This window comes from Taudactylus pleione, unplaced genomic scaffold (assembly GCF_031769625.1).
Source record: "Taudactylus pleione unplaced genomic scaffold, aTauple2 ptg000282l, whole genome shotgun sequence".
Classification (NCBI taxonomy): domain Eukaryota; kingdom Metazoa; phylum Chordata; class Amphibia; order Anura; family Myobatrachidae; genus Taudactylus; species Taudactylus pleione.
Window position 1 is genome coordinate 5,368,815 of NW_028284684.1, and position 17,404 is coordinate 5,386,218.

The 17,404-nt window shown below is 44.3% G+C and overlaps 1 protein-coding gene across 2 annotated transcripts in view; it reads left to right on the forward strand.

Moving 5' to 3' along the window:
* The window catches only part of STX2 (syntaxin 2), a 106,920-nt gene that overhangs the window by 44,912 nt on the left and 44,604 nt on the right, over positions 1–17,404 (forward strand). For both annotated transcript variants that reach the window (XM_088482098.1, XM_088482097.1), the window contains exons 5-7: positions 361–434; positions 6,191–6,299; positions 7,246–7,319. In XM_088482098.1, the coding sequence (XP_088338224.1) occupies positions 361–434; positions 6,191–6,299; positions 7,246–7,319 (257 nt within the window). The remainder of the gene's footprint in view (positions 1–360; positions 435–6,190; positions 6,300–7,245; positions 7,320–17,404) is intronic.

Genomic DNA, 17,404 nt, shown 5'->3' on the forward strand with positions numbered 1-17,404 from the left:
AATGATTCTGGACCTTTTCTACAGAAGTAAAATTTTGGTACATTTTCAAGTTTTTGACTGTACAATGTAACTTCCTGTGGTAGTTTGTGTTCACTAATTTCATGCCAGGATTACCTTCCCTAGCACTACTCCCACCACTATGACCTGATTTCATTACACATGATTGTTTTCACAGATTCGGCTAGAACTACTATACTGTATGTACTAACCTACTTATTGTGTCCATTCAACCCTATAGCGTAGGTAGATTTAGTGCATCATTTGTATTATTTGACTCTTTGATGTGTGAAATGAAGCTGTGATCAAGCATAGTTTGACTCATTATTAATAAAGGCTCATAGGTATATTTTTGTTATTTAGCTATTGAGCAAACAATTGACCTGGATGAAAATGCCAACCGGTCCTCTGTGAATTTAAGAATACGAAAAACTCAGGTAAGATTTGCAAAAAATAAAGAAATATTTTTACTCTTTTTACAATGTGCCCGATGCATTTATTCTTTATTATAATTTTTTTTATTATTAAATGGAAAACCTTAATTATGTCTTGTGTATAGTTTTGTCTGGTGTTTCCTCTGTGTCAGCCTGAAAAAAATACAGTTACCAAGTTTTTGGCTTGAAAATGTCAGTGGTTAAACGCTTCAAAGAAAATTCATACTTCAGACACAAGTTTCCACATGCATTGTGTTGGTGTAAGCAAAGTGTTTTCTTTTTTTGTGGAGAATAACACAGGAACAAGCAATCTGCTTAAAGTCTCTCTTCAACTTTGTAATGCCGCATACACACTAAACCAGTGGTTCCCAAACTTTATTGGATCACGGCATCCTAGAGTATCCGCATTGTTTTCATGGCACCCCTAAGCCAAAAGTTTGTTGTTGAGAAATTCAGAAAAAATGTAGTAAAGTGAAGTAAATTGTGCTTACCTGTCATCCTTAGGTTCAGTTATGTGGTGGTGGACAGGTTTGTGCTTCTGTTTGTCCACATATTTACATTACATTGACCATAAATAATTTGATCTGGTACTGGACCTGAGGCACCACTGCAAGTGTCCCAGGGTGCTACGGCACACTGTTTGGGAACCACTGCAATAGACGATAAGTTGGATGATATTAACGATTCTGAGCTCGATTAACTACATCATCCAGTGTGTATGCCAGACATTGTTAACGACACGCGCTTCCGTGGATCGTTAAAAATGTCTTTCATCGCCCTTACTTGCAGGGCAACCTGAAGATATTGTCAGGTTCTGCAAGTACGGGGATGAGGAAGGGTGCCGTCAGTGAACGATCGCTCAGTGTGTATGCGCAATGTCGTTAACGATATTGAGTCCGGCAGTAACGCTAAACGAAATCACTCATGGAGCATATTGTTAAGTGTTTATGTGGCTTAAGATGCGTGTATGTATGTTTTGTATAAGTGTGTAATAAAAATTGTGTGTGAAATCTATATGTGTGTACTTTATATATAATATATTTTGTGTTTAAACTAAAGTATGTTTGTGTATGTATATACAGATAGATATATAGTTGGGTATGAGATCCCTGAGGCTAGATAAGGATAGAAGGTAAAACCAACCCTAACCCTCCCTCCCGGTTCCTCACACTAACCTCCTCTAGTACCTAAACCTAACCTCCACCTCCACGCACTCTAACCTAACCCTTCCCCTAATGTATACAATATAAAAATACAGCAATGATACGGCACTCACAAATAGTGGACAAATGGTACTTGCTCCAGTGCCGTCCTTTACAGGGAACGGCGTCCCCACAGATATATGAACAGATATATGTACAGATATTTGTCATCCTGATGAAGGGGCATGTGATCCCGAAACATCGGATGAGACCACCTATGATTGAATAAATCTCAGAACTTTTTTCTATTACTTTTATGGACTCTGAGTGCCGCCTCTTGTGTACATATATCTGCGGGGACGCCGTTCCCTGTAAAGGAGGGCATCGGATCATTGCTGTATTTTTATATTGTATATATTAGGGGGAGGGTTAGGTTAGGGTGTGTGGTGGGGGAGGTTAGGTTTAGGCACTAGAGGAGGTTAGGGTGAGGAACCGGGAGGGAGGGTAAGTTTTTTTTTTTTTTTTTTACCTTCTATACTTATGGGTGTCGGAATGCCGCTGTTGGTATTCTGACCAGCGGCATCCCGACCAGCGTGGGTGTCATACCCAACTATATATTAAAAATAAAATATATATATATAGTGTGTATGTGTATAATATATTTTTTCACTCTTTCTCACCCTGGAAACATCTAAGACCATCAACTACTTACTGGTCATCTACTGACTGGACCACTGTAACCAACTATCTGGCCTCCCTGACTCTCACCTCTTTCCATTAAAGTTTGTCGTCAATACTGCTGAACGGGCTCCTACAAGAGCTATACTATCTCCCCTCCCCTTCCTTTCCAGAACACAATTCAAACTTCTCACACTAACTGACAAAGCCCTCACCCAATCCTCTCCTATTTACATCTCTGACCTTCTCTTCTGCCACACTCCAGCCTACCCACTTCGCAAATAATTGCTGCCTCTCTCCCAACCTATTACTTTCTCCCACTCCCGCAAGACTTTGCCAGTGCTGCTCCTTTCCTCTGAAACCCTCTCCACTCTCCCTATCAGACTCTACATCTTTCTACAAACCTACAAATGGACTCTCAAGACCCACTTCTTTATCAAAGCCTTCCAGCTCCCATCCTAACCCTCTGCCCCATGCTCCTTGCTCATTGTCTCTCCCCTCTGTCACACCAATGTCTATTTGCCCCACCCCTTTAGACTGTAAGCTCTTCCTAGCAGGGCCCTCTTCCCTCATGTTCTCCGCCCCACTGCCTGCAACGGCACAAAACTTTTGGGTTTTGGGTTGGGTTGGGTGTTATGACTGCTGATTGCACAATTTTTAAAAACCGTGTCCTGAAATGTTCTATACTGGAAGTCATTTTTTTAATACTGTTTATGTACTCTGTAAGGCACTGCAAAGCTATTGATAGACAAAATGTTGACAATGTATAGGTCAACACCAAATGGTCGACAAGCAAATAGATCAACAGGGACAATAGGTTGACTGTGCAAAAGCTTAACAGGTTCAAATGGTCAACACTTTTTTTTTTTTTCTTTTTTTTATTGTAAGCGTATTCTAACCCTAACCTTCCCCCAAGTGCCTAACCCTAACTGACCAATCTGGTAGCCTAACCTAACCTTAAAAAATGTTTGAAAAAAATGTCAACCTTTTACACTATCAACCTTTTGTACCTGACTACTTTTTGTCCCTGTCTACCATTTGATGTCAATCTATACATTGTCGACCCTTCATCCGGATACCGCAGAGCCCTGGGGGCACCTGATTGATAGAGCAGCATAATGATAATACACCTGATGATTCTAATAATGGTGATGGTTTATCTATCATTGTAACAGAAAAAGTTGTCTCTGGAGATGGCACTTGCTGAGCCTTCCACAACCCTGTTGGTACAAAAGACAGCATAAGGCTAGTGCATTGCCAATGGACACTAAAATACTCCATCCATATCTTATTCCAAACTTCACTAATACTGTATACATTTTATGTTCGTTGGAGGTGTTATGGGGATTAGTGTTAGAAGCCTGCTGCAGCAGCTCACAGATCTGTCGGGTCCCGGTCTTTGTTCGGGGACCGGGAAACTGTGGGACACCAGCCCCAATGGCCTATAGTCCCTGTTGTCTAGCAACTGACAGGACCCTCTGCGGTCGCACTGCCTGTTGGTCCTAGTTGTTACTACAGCTGGGATGCTTTCTTTGTACTTACAAGTGGCATATCTCTGTTTGTGCAGCTTCTCAGCTGTAGTATAATTATTTGTAAGGGGCCTGTCTCTGTATGTGCAGTGCAGCTACCCAGCTACAGTGTAATGAATTGCTAGGCGCCTGTCTCTGTTCTTGGGTTATGAATGGCTCCCTGAATAGTTAGCCACTTGCTAATATTTTTCCAAGAGTTGCTCAGAAATGGTCTTTTTTTATGATTGAATTTGGTCCAGAATATCTATTTAAAAGTACAATTATATAAAAAAAATATATTTTTGAAAACACAATATACCATAAATATAGTGATTTTTATGGTATACATGTGCATGAACTTGAACATTAATCTATTTAACCATACCCAATCAGCTGTCCCGTATCAATATTCTTGATCGATAAGAGGTGCACCATAATCAAACGGATTCATGGAACCATGCACATTGTGGGAGGATAGGAGGCTGCAGAGGGACAGGAAGGTCCAACTGAGATAATCTCTGGGTGTTTCTGACTGGTCAGATGCGACCATGACAGGGAATGCCCAACCTGGTCTGGTCGCACCTGATGCGACCATGCCAGGCAAGTGGTTAAAGCACATTCAGGGCCTTGGTGCATTGCCAGTTATATCTTCCGTCCTTCCAGAAGTCAGCTGCCCTGCTGCAGTCTTCCAGTAGTCCTGCAAGTTTTTCCCAGCCATTCTTGAATTGAGACTTGTCCCTGTTTGTAGGAATTATTTTTATTTTTATCTGTGTTTGTTCATTCATTTTTTTGTCTCTTATTAAATTTTTATTTTGTGTTTATGGGATTGTCTATTTATGATTAGTTCAATTTTAAATAATCCCACATTAATTTTTGAAGTCCTCAGGGACAGCGCTTCCAGTTTTCTTGGTTTCCTGTTTGTAGGAACCCTCGTGCACTCTCTTTGCCAGTCCTGCATCTGCTTGATAATTTACCTTTTTCTGGACCTGGATTCTTTCCTGCTCCCACCTCAGCAAATTTCTTGTGCTGCCTAGTTTCCACAGTGACTTTGTATCCGAGTTTAGTCCTGGTGGTATCCTAATACCAGGTGAACTTACTTAACCCAGGAGAGGCAGCTGTTATAGGTGTACACCTTTATTTGTCTTCAGGAGTTGTGTGGTAATCTAGGAGTGCATAACACTTAAGGTGCATACACACACAACAATGTAAGTAATGGATGATTTTCGTTGACCGATTTTCGTTCCGTTTTTCCCTTGAAAAGCTGGACGAAAATAGTTTTACAAAGTAGTTGGTTTTGCTTTACTTAAACGATTTTCCCTGTGTTGAAGGAAAAATGTTGCAACTTCTATTGAAAATCGTTCAGTTGGCCAGTCTGACTGAACTGCAATCGACAAACGTGAACGCAAATGAACGCTAATCGTTTGTTTTGCACTGAACGATTTTTTCAACGATAACGATGTTGTTATAGTTAAATCGTTGTGTGTGTGTACGCACCTTTAGTGGTACAATGACCATGTTACAGTATGCACAATGTATTTCTTACATCTTTCCAAGTACTTTGGCATTGCTGATTTTGCCTATGTAATTATCACAAACTCCTCCCCCCCCCCCCCCCTGCAATCTTACCACCTTTCTATATTTTATCAGCCTGTCCACCATTCCTCCTCATCACCCTACCATTGTTATTCATCATGTTTCTTCTTCATCTCCCTTCATCATATGTTTGTTCATATGTTTAAGTCCATTCCTGCATCAACCAACCAAAGGCTGCCGAGCTCCTGTAGGTAAGCTCAGGGAACATGTAAAGTGCCCTGCTATCAGGCAATCATTAACGCTGAACAGCTGCACAGTGCGTAATATTATAACCTTACCTTCAGCTATGTGTGTCTGTACATTCCTGGGTACACTGAAAGATATTTCTATGCATTGAACGTAATTGGCCTGTCATTTGGATGCGGCATGCTATTGATCCATGCTCTGCTATAGCAAGCCCTTCTTTTGGTTTATATTATTATACATTTGCTGTAACTATAACTTTTATGTTACTATTGAATTTTTTTTTCTGTATCAACTGTGTTAACCGGCTGATACATTACAGATGGCATTCAGGATGTTTAATTTAATAATTACAAAAAAAGTTTATTGTTTAGATTATCGTTGCGGTTTATGGTTTTGTGCTTGAATAAAGTAAGATTATAGGGGGGTTCCACTTGTACATAGATGAGATAAGGAATTTGATTATTAACTATTAAAGTACAAATGGGCACAATTAACAGAGCCCTGATGTCTGATCCTAGCGTGTTAAAAAAAAAAAAGTGTTATCTGCTTTTTGATTTTGGAAAGGAATCTGGTCTACAAATACATCCACCCAACTGACAAACTATTAGTTAGACTTAACACTTCCGTATTTTTTTTTTTGTTATAATTCCAGCATACAGTATTGTCCAGGAAATTTGGTGAAGTTATGATTGAATACAATGAAACCCAGATTCAATTTCGAGAGCGCAGTAAAGGACGGATACAACGTCAGCTTGAAATAAGTATGAGTCCAGCTAACCTCTTTTCTTAAAGGCCGATTCAATTGTTTTAGACTCCCCCGAATAGGCGCCTGATGGAGCAATTCAATTGTTGCTCCGTTCGCACACCTAAAGCTGCCGGGGTGGACATTTCTTCTCACAGCCTCCTGAGGTGCGAGAAGACATATGTTGCGAGTCTGGTTCTTTGAGTGCCGAAATGTATGTCTGGATGCCCTGACCACTTCTTTAGAAGGATTTAGCTGCTTTTTGCGGCTAAACCCAGTGCTTTTAGCCTCAGTAAATACTAATGGGCGCCCGAATGGAGAAACTATTGGATTGCTCCTTCAGGGGGCCTATTCATATAGACGTCCAACAGGGGGCGCACAGAACATTTGAATTGCGCCCTTAAAATGCACTAATGCTTGCATACTGTAGCAAAAAAATGTTTTACAATTTTATAGCTAATCCAACACATGGATAACGGACACTCATTTCATGGCACCCTTCCAGGTATGATGCTATGCTAAATGTTGTTCATCATTCTGAAAACTCTATAACTCTTGTAATATTAATGGGGGTGTAATGAACTGTAGGAAATATGTATTTCTGCCTGGCTTCTTCCTGTGTCTGATAATGGCTACATTAGAGCATATCTGCTCATAGAATATATTGACTTTTCTTTAACCATTAACCTAAGAAATTCATTTTACTAAGTTGAATTATATATTCTTTGGAAACACTCAAACACGACTGCATAGGAAATATGTGGTCTACGTGTTGGACAGGGAAGAGCTACATTTCAGTTTCTATGCAATAATTACTTTATCAGTAACAATTATACTGCCTGTTCTACATGCTACACAGCTGCAAAATAGAAAATGATTCTGATTTTTTTAATATATATATATATATATATATAAATAATTGACATTGTTAATTAGTACGAAGTAATAAAACTGTGTACTTGCAGCTGGAAAAACTACTACAGATGATGAACTGGAAGAGATGCTGGAGAGCGGAAACCCATCTATCTTTACTTCAGATGTAAGTATTGTGTTTGTCTAATCTGATTCCCAAATCCGATCCTCATGCATTCCCAAAGGATCATGTTTTCAGGATTTCTTTTTCTTCAGGGTCCATAGGTTCCACAGGGAGACCTTGGGGTGTAGTTTATGGGACCAATCTGGGCAACAAGCTTTTAGCTCCCAGGATGCATTGGGTCCACTCTCCCTATACCTCGCCGGAGTCGGGTCACCATTTCGCAGCTTCTTTTTTACATTTATTTTTAATTTACAAAGAATAGAGCGCGCAGCGACAGACTGTCCGTGGGACGTCTGCGCTGCCGCGACGCCAGTACTGATCTGGAGATCTCGGCGGGCATCTGTCGGTCAGCGCCAGCCAGAGCTCCCAGGGAGGACCCAGACTGCACCCGGAGATCAGGGGACAGGTAAGGCGGGTCACCGCTCGCGTGGCAGTCAATACCTCCGGTCTCGGTACAGACCGGATGTGGCTGGGTGTGGACGCAGGTTCCGGCCATCACGCTCCACTGGACCTCCAGGGACAATTTGGTGCAGGAAACCAACGTCCCAGGGGTTAATAACTTTGATGGGGAGACAGCTTCCCCGTTTTAGCGGCTCCTCCCCTCAGCTCAGCATGCCATTCCACTGCGGTCTGGCTTCCCTGAACTGCTCTCCTCCTCCGGACACTCCCCCTCTGAGGTCTGCCACGGCCATTTTCATCATAGTGCAGTCGCAGTTCTCCCAGGACAACGCGTGGTCCAGTTCCCCTGCATACCTCTCCTCATAAAAAGGGGTCAGCGTATGTAGCACTATTGCTTACCAGATACTGAGTCTGTGTAGTTGAGTATAGTGCCGCTTTGCAGCGTCTTTCCTGCATTGTATGTGACTTGTGCAAGCACTGCCTGCATCTTTTTTTTTTTTTTCTTTATCAGCTTATGGCTATACCCTTTCTCTATTTCTGCCCTAGTACAGGTGTTGTTAGGGTGGTTCATACCTGTCACATATTGTTGTGTGCTGCACTGTACCATTAGGCAACAGGCTCCTGCAGCTTAGCTAAGCATAAGACAGGGCCAGTATATTGCTCCCTGTTAGTATTTGTACATGTGGTTGCTTTGTACCCAGTGCCATATTGTGCGTAATTTTACCCTGCAAACTTGTCTGACAAGGGTAATGAACACATTCCTGTGCCATATTTGGTCTGTTTGCTGCTGCAGCTCCCGAGCATAAGACAGGACCAGTATATTGCATTCCTACTAGTATCCTATATACACGGTGGTTGCATTATACCCAGTGCCATATTGTGTGCCATATTACTCTGCAATGTCTAGCAAAGGTTAGAGTAACAAACCTGCATCTGCACTAATACTGATATCATGCAAACTATGTGCTGCAGGCTTAAGTGAGGAGGATTTGATACAAGATGGTTTATGTAGTAAGTGGTATACTTCACCAGGCCCATCAGATAACCCAGCACCTGTACAAGAGCCCTCCATGGCTTAATTTTCTCAGGTTCTGGCCATTATTGCGGACTACCAGGTGGTTCCGGCTGTCATTCACCGTATGGGGTTATCACAGCAAGCCCTAATTTCCCCTTTGGGGTTGCCACAACAGGTTTAGGCGATACAGGTACCTCCTGTGCCCCCTCCATGGGTATACATACTCTCTAACTCTGTGCAGAGTCTAGGGCTACATCTAATGCCTTTCAAACCATGTTGCAAGGTGAGAAGCTCTTACACAGTAAGCCCTCTAAGTGTCCTGTGTTATCGTCACAGTCCACGCAACTCTCAGATTCTAAATTATCATCTGAGGAGGCAGTAGATGCTGATCTCGCTATTCCGGACTTCCCTCTGGAGGAGGATGAGAGTCGGTCAAATATTTATATTCCTGTCTTGGTACAAGATCCATCTTATTAATAGAAGATGACGAGCCAGCCCCTAAATCCAAGCACACTGTGTGTTTTTAAATTCAGCAAAATTTCCTCTAGCCATTGCTTTCCTGCACAAGCACGGATGGTTAATAAACTGGAAAAAGTTCTCCCTGAATGGATTCTCAGAATCAGAGAATTTTTGTGATACCAGACAAGATCTCCACACTTCAACTACAAGTGTGCAGATGTCTCCACAGTCGCCGACTGTCAATCACTCAGCAATTCAGTTTCTGGGATCCATGGTGTCCACCTTCGACTTGGTGGAATATGCTCAGTTCCATTCCAGGCCTTTGCAAAGGCTGAGGTTACCCCATCAGATCAAAGCTCAGTCGATGGTATTCTCTCCAGAGGTGCGTCTGTCTCTATCTTGGTGGCTACAGACATTTCATCTAACCATGAGTTGCCCCTTTTGGATCCCGGACTGGGTAATCCTAACAACGGACGCCAGTGGCTGGGGCACAGTGACCGTTGCGCACGCCTTTCAGGATCATTGGACATCGGTCGAATCAACCACGCCAATCAACATATTGGAACTTAGAACTGTCTATAGGGCCCTCAATCTGGCCCAGCACATACAGTGCATCCGGAAAGTATTCACAGCGCTTCACTTTACTTGTTCCACATTTTATGATGTGACAGCCTTAATCCAAAATGGAATAAATTCATTTTTGTCCTCAAAATTCTACACACAATATACCATAATGACAACGTGTAAAAAAATTTTTTGACAATTTTGCAAATTTAATAATTAAAAAAACACTGAGAAATCACATGTACATAACTGTGCTCAATACTTTGTTGATGCACCTTTGGCAGCAATTACAGCATAAAGTCTTTTTGAATATGATGCCAGAAGCTTGGCACACCTATCTTTGGACAGTTTCGCCCATTCTTCTTTGCAGCACCTCTCAAGCTCCATCAGGTTGGATGGGAAGCGTCGGGGCACAGCCATTTTAAGATCTCTCCAGAGATGTTCAATCAGATTCAAGTCTGGGCTCTGGCTGGGCCACTCAAGGACATTCAGAGTTGTCCTGAAGCCACTCCTTTGATATGTTGGCTGTGTGCTTGGGGTCGTTGTCCTGCTGAAAGATGAACAGTCGCCCCAGTCTGAGGTCAAGAGTGCTCTGGAGGAGGTTTTCATCCAGGATGTCTCTGTACATTGCTGCATTAATTTTTCCCTCTTTCCTGACTAGTCTCCCAGTTCCTGCCGCTGAAAAACATCCCCACAGCATGATGCTGCCACCACCATGCTTCACTGTAGGGATGGTATTGGCCTGGTGATGAGCGGTGCCTGGTTTCCTCCAAACATAACGCCTGCCATTGACACCAAAGGGTTCAAACTTTGTCTCATCAGACCAGAGACTTTTGTTTCTCATGGTCTGAGAGTCCTTCAGGTGCATTTTGGCAATCTCCAGGTGGGCTGCCATGTGCTTTTTACTAAGTAATGGCTTCCGCCTGGTCACTCTACCATACAGGCCTGATTGGTGGATTGCTGCAGAGATGGTTGTCCTTCTGGAAGGTTCTCCTCTCTCCACAGAGGAATGCTGTAGCTCTGACAGAATGACCATCGGGTTCTTGATCACCTCCCTGATTAGGGCCCTTCTCCCCCGATCGCTCAGTTTAGATGGCCGGCCAATTCTAGGAAGAGTCCTGGTGGTTCCGAACTTCTTCCATTTACGCATGATGGAGGCCACTGTGCTCATTGGGACCTTCAAAGGGGCAGATATTTTTCTGTACCCTTCCCCAGATTTGTGCCTCGGGACAATCCTGTCTCGGAGGTCCGCAGACAATTCCTTGGACTTCATGCTTGGTTTGTGCTCTGACATGCACTGTTAAGTGTGGGACCTTATATAGACAGGTGTATGCCTTTTCAAAATCATATCCAAACAACTGAATTTACCACAGAGAGACTCCAATTAAGCTGCAGGAACATCTCAAGGATGATCAGTGGAAACAGGATGCACCTGAGCTCAATTATGTACGTCTGATTTCTTAGGATTTTTTTTCTATTATTATTATTACATTTGCAAAAATATCAAAAAAACTTTTTACACGTTGTCATTATGGGGTATTGTGTGTAGAATTTTGGGGACAAAAATTAATTTATTCCATTTTGGAATAAGGCTGTAACATAACATAACATAAAAAGTGGAAAAAGTGAAGCACTGTGACAACTTTCCGGATGCGCACTGTACTTCACAGAAGACCTGTACAGGTTCAGACAACAATGCCACAACAGTGGCTTACATTAATCATCAAGGAGACACTCTAAGTCGGGCAGCAATGACAGAAGTGTCGCGCATTTTGACATTGACAGTGTGTCATCTCCCGGCCATTTCGACAGTGTGCATTCCGGAAGTTCTCAATTGGGAAGTGGACTTCCTCAGCCGTCACAACGTGCATCCAGGGGAATGGTCTCTTCACCAAGAGGTGTCTCAACTCCTAGTGGACAAATGGGGCCTCCCAGAGGTGGACCTCATGGCCTCCTGACACAATCACAATTACCATTGTACGGGTCCAGAACAAGAGATGCCGAGGCAACCTTGGTGTATGCTCTGTCAGTGAAGTGGACCTTCCAGTTTGCGTATCTCGAGTTCTTCGGAAGTTCAAACAAGACGGAGGCACTGTCCTGATGGTGGCTCCAGTTTGGCCCAGATGTCATTGGTACGCAGATCTTCAGAGTCTCTCCATTGACACTCAGTTCCTGCTGCCTCAATGTCCGGATCTGTTGTCTCAGGGTCCTTGCCTTTACCCGGACCTAGATCATCTGTCTTTGACGGCGTGGCTCTTGAGACATCCCTCTTAAGGTCCAAAGGATTCTCTAGCTCTGTCATCTACAAGATGCTTAGAGCGCGTAAGCCGGCTTCTGCTAGGATCTACATCAGAGTGTGGCATACATATTTCCAGTGGTGTCGCCCCAGGATTTACGGCCCCCAGGTGTTTCTGATCTCTGAGTACTGGCCTTCCTTCAAGCTGGCTTAGACCTCGGATTCCGCCTGGCCTCGCTAAAGTGCATATTTCTGCACGGTCAGTATGGTTCCAACGTAGAATTGCTCCGCTTCCGGATACCCACACCTTCCTCCAGGGTGTCCTCTGGATTCAACCTCCCTTTGGCCCCCCAGTGGCTCCTTGGGATTTGGCAGTAGTTCTTCGGAAAGAAAACAAAAACCTGCAGTGAATTCACTGCAGGAACAGGGCGCTTGATTGTGCTTGGATTATAAATCAGTGCTTGCTGCAAGTAATATGGGTTAAAGTAGAACCCTAGAGATCGCAATCTCTTCCAAAGAAATTCAATAAACAAGATTTACTGCGCTAAGCACTGTAAATGACACGGTGTAAGCATATGATATGAAATAAATATGGTTTGCTGTCTGTTAATGAACAGGAGGCTTAAATAATATGTACATTTTTTTAATACATATATCGCATATCAATACTAGACATACATAAATCAAACAATTATAAAAAATATATATGATAAAAATATATATAAATTATTAAAATGAAATGCAATCATAGGATGGCTTTTAGCAGATGGCCATCACTGGCTGAAAAGACTTATATTTGTTATACTCATGTATGTATATCAAACAGGTCCCAAGACACTATGTATCTATGCAATTGTCACATGCTCATAGCGAAAGTGTTGCTAAAAAGTATCAAATTCCACAGACAAATGCTGGCAGCAGAACTCCGCTGATAGAAGCGTTTCTTCACTACTGGCGTCCCAGTGTGAGAATAATGTCCGCACTTGAAATGGTAATTCAAATGAACATAGTTAGCAATTAATTGAATTGAATAGACCTTGTAGTCAGTCATGAGAGAGTCCCGGTGATTCACGGGATGAAACGCGTTGACGTCATCCAGGCAGACAAGGTCCCTACACTCCTAGCACTGATTGTGCATTGCAACCTTCTGGCGAGTCTCCTAACCATCTGACCCCTTACCATCTGCAGCACACCGCTTTCCGCTACACAGCAGTTTGTCCTCCTCCAATTGCGGCTCTACACAGCTAGGACAAGCAGAGCCAGGACAGACAACAGTGTGGAAATGCTTTACAAGGTCTATACAATTAATTACTAACTATGTTCATTTGAATTACCATTTCAAGTGCGGACATTATTCTCACACTGGAACGCCAGTAGTGAAGAAACGCTTCCATCAGCGGAGTTCTGCCAGCATTTGTCTGTGGAATTTGATACATGCTCATAGAGAAAGTGTTGCTAAAAAGTGACAATTGCATAGATACGTAGTGTTTTGGGACCTCTGATATAGATACATGAGTATTACAAATATAGTCTAAGTCTTTTCAGCCAGTGATGGCCATCTGCTAAAAGCCATCCTGTGATTGCATTTCATTTTAATAATTAATATATATATATTCTTTTTTAATAAATATTATTTTTTAGAATTGTTTGATTTTTCTATGTCTAGTATTAATTGATATGTGATATGTATTAAAACAATTTACATCTTATTTAAGCCTCCTGTTAATTAACAGACAGCAAACCATATTTTCTTCATATTATATGCTTACACCATGTCATTTACAGTGCTTAGCGCAGTAAATCTTGTTTATAGTAGTTCTTCGGGTCCTCCATTTGAACCACTGGATTAGATGGAACTTAAGTGGTTAGCAGCTGAGACTCTTTCTTACGGCAATTGCATCTGCCAGGAGAGTGTCAGAATTGGAGGCACTCTCCTGTCGCTCCCCCTTCCTGATATTTCACCGGGACAGGGTTGTGCTTCGCACTCGGCCTGAGTTCCTTCCTAAACTTGTTACTAGTTTTCACATTAATGAGGAAATTATAGTCCCGGCCTTTCAATCACCGGACCTCTCGGCAGGTGAGGCCTCTTTGGTTGTGGTCCGTGCCCTCAGGATTTATGTGGACCATACCAGTTCCCTCCGTAAATCAGATTGCTTATTTGTGCTCTGTGGATTTCACAAGAAAGGATGGCCAGCCAATAAACAAACATTGGCTAGATGGCTTCGTATGACTTATCTCAGAGGCCTGCAAGCAGGGAAGGCCTTTCTGTTAATGCTCATTCCACTCTGTCTGTGGTCCCTCCTGGGTAGCTCGCCGTGGCGCCTCGGCTGTTCAGCTGTGTAGGGCGGCCACAAGGTCTTCTGTCAAGACCTTTCTGAGGTTCTATGCCTTTGATACCTTCGCCTCTCAGGATGCTTCCTTTCGGCGCCGGATTCTTCTCTCAATGCAGGAGCGTCCCCACCCTTAAAAGGACTGCTTTGGGACATCCCCAAGGTCTCCCTGTGGAGCCTATGGACCCTGAAGAAGAAAATGAGAGTTATGGTAAGAACTTACCTTTGTTAACTCTCTTTCTACTTCAGGGTCCATAGGGGGTCCACAGGGTTGACCTTGGGGTATAGGTTGGGAACCAAATCCGGGCACCACGCAGTTAAAGCTTTTAGCTCCCAGGATGCACTTGGGTCCACTCTCCCTATAACCCCGCCCCCCAGCCAGAGGCACCTCAGTTTAAGTTGGTGCCCGGCCGGATTTGGGTCACAGTTACTGCAGGGGGGCTGCTTAGCAGCCTCTAAGCTTAAAAGAGTTTTGTTTTATTATTTTTTACTACTCTTCAGAGCGGCAGCATCAGACTGTCCAATGGACGTCTGAGCTGCCGCTCCTACACCCCGCCGGCGCTGCGACGCCAGTACAGATCTGGGGATCGCAGCGGGACCCCAGAGTCTGTACTAGCCGGGCTCTGGAGGACTCCCTGGGCTGCTGCCGGATCGACAGGGACAGGTAAGTCGCGTGGTCACCGCTTGCGGTGATCCACGTGTGAATATGCAGCCTTATGCCTCCGGTCTCTGGGGACAGACCGGAGGCGCTAGCGGTGGCGGCGGGCTCCCCCTCCATGGAGGCATACCCCGCGTGTCCACAGCCCACCAGGGATTATAGCGGCAGCGGGAGCCGGCATCCCGGGGGGTCAATTGCTAGCCAGGGGAGGAAGCCTTCCCTGTCTAGCGGCTCCTCCCCTCAGCTCAGCGCGCCTTTCAATAATACAGTCTGGCGTCGCTGAGCTGCTTCCTCCGCGGGCCACGCTTCTTCTGAGGTCTCCAGTGGCCATTTTCTCTCTGTGGTGCTGCAGCTCTCTTAGGATGTCAGTGAGCCCAGTCCCCCTGCGTACCTGGCCATTTTGGGTGAGTGTACACAGCGCTATAGCCTTCCCAGACACTGAATCTGGGCAGTTGAATGTAGCGACATTGTGCAGTATATTATATGTCATGCTTATGTATGTATATATATTTTTCTGCATTGTATGTGACTTATGCTAGTGCTGACTGTCTGCTTTTTCTCTCACCTGTCAGTGTATATCTATCCCTTTTCTTTATCTGCCCTAATACAGGTGTACCTGGGGTGGTTCTGAGACCTCACATATATATATTTGTTAATATCTGTGAGGTTTGTCACATACTGTTGCGTGCTGCACGTTGCCATATTTTAGATGGAACTGTGAGTTGCATACGCTGATAATGGGTCCCTGCAGCTAATCTTCGCGTCAGTCAGGACCGGTATGGCGCTGCTTAATATTTCCGTCAAGATAGTCAGATATATCTGACCAGGAGATTGCACACGATACTGCACCCATTATTGCTATCCTGCAAGTCATAGCCTGCAGGAATTAGTGCGGAGGATTTTAACTCAGAAAGGTTTATGTATGCGGCACCATCTGGTGCCGGGCCCCTTGCACGACCCCCTTAAAGGGCGTTGTTTCTCAGGATCCTCTCCTTTGAGGATCGCCGGGCGGGCCCCATTGTCGTCACTCGCTTGGAGTTACTTCACCATACTGCCCTTTTGAACTCGGGGTATCTCGCAATTTCTTGCAATTTACCCCTGTGCAACAGACTGTCGCTCCCCGCCGGGGTTTTTCACAGTACATGAATTACCTCCGATACCACATCGGTCTGTCATTCCCCTTGCAGGGATTACCACAACGGCCACCCTGGTGGATGTCGTTTTATACGAAATACTAATTGGCGTGATATACGCCCTGTGGTTACTGACCAGTGGCTCTGCCGTGAACTGGATGGTATATTCGGCTCTTTCCCTCTCACATGGGGGGAGCCGATCTCAAGTATTATTATCCCTGCTTTGGGGCTGGTAGCCAGGCTCATTCTGGATATAGAGAATGTCGATCCTGCACCAGTATCATACATCTCCCGTTTTCTGCCCAGCGGGTGGATCTCATAGCGGGAGTCTGGCTGTCCCCAGATACGAGGAGTCACAAAGGCCTCCTGTTTCCCATTCCCTGAGGGTCCTCACAAGTAATGGAAATCCCCTTCTGGGATGGATTTGTATGTTAATCATCGGGTTACAGGCATTAATACGCCTCCCATCCCGGCCTGGACGAATTTTACGGATCCGTAGGTGGTAACTTTGCCTGAAATCAATGTACTCGTTTTCAGGGCCTGTTGCCCGTCCTACCATGGCCATCGCATGGTGATGCTTTTGTGACGTTTTTCCCCTCCAACACGTCTGAGGTTCAAATATCTTTTTGCCGCTCACAAAATATGCAGTGGTCATATGTGGGATTACCTCATGGGATGCCGGTCTTCTAACTTTCAGGGTTTCGGCGGCGTCTGTATCCGCCGCAGTACCCTATGGCTGCGTTATGGGAAAGCAGAGGTGCACACTCCTTCCATGGGGAAGTTCTTGTTTGGTCCTGACCTTGACAAGATCGTTGCATCATTGGCAGTATCACTAATGGGGAGATACCGTCTTTAGCTACTCCCACTACATTCGGACTAACTCTGTTAAGTCTTTTTGTCCTCAGGGTCAGCCTAAAGGCCTGTTTTTTCCTAGGCTGTCGGCCTCCATGGGGGCCACCATATCCAGTACCGAGCAGTCCTGGACTTCCGGACGACCCTGTTTCTACACCTGAGGATATACCCTCAGCCTGACGGGACAGGTCTACATCTGGGGAATTTCCAGAGTGAGGTACTGATTCTCAACGGCCTCTCATTGCTCATGCAGCCTCCTCACAGGCATTGTTACACGGGCCCTTCTTCAGAACTGATCAGGGCCTTACAATCCCAGAAAGCTATACAGTCTCTGTGGTAAGCAGAGCTATTTCGGCCAACCTCACTATCTCAGTGAGGGACTGGTTGTTCTACTTTCTTTTTGGGGCGGTGACCGACTGGTCCTCCTTTGCCTATACTCTGT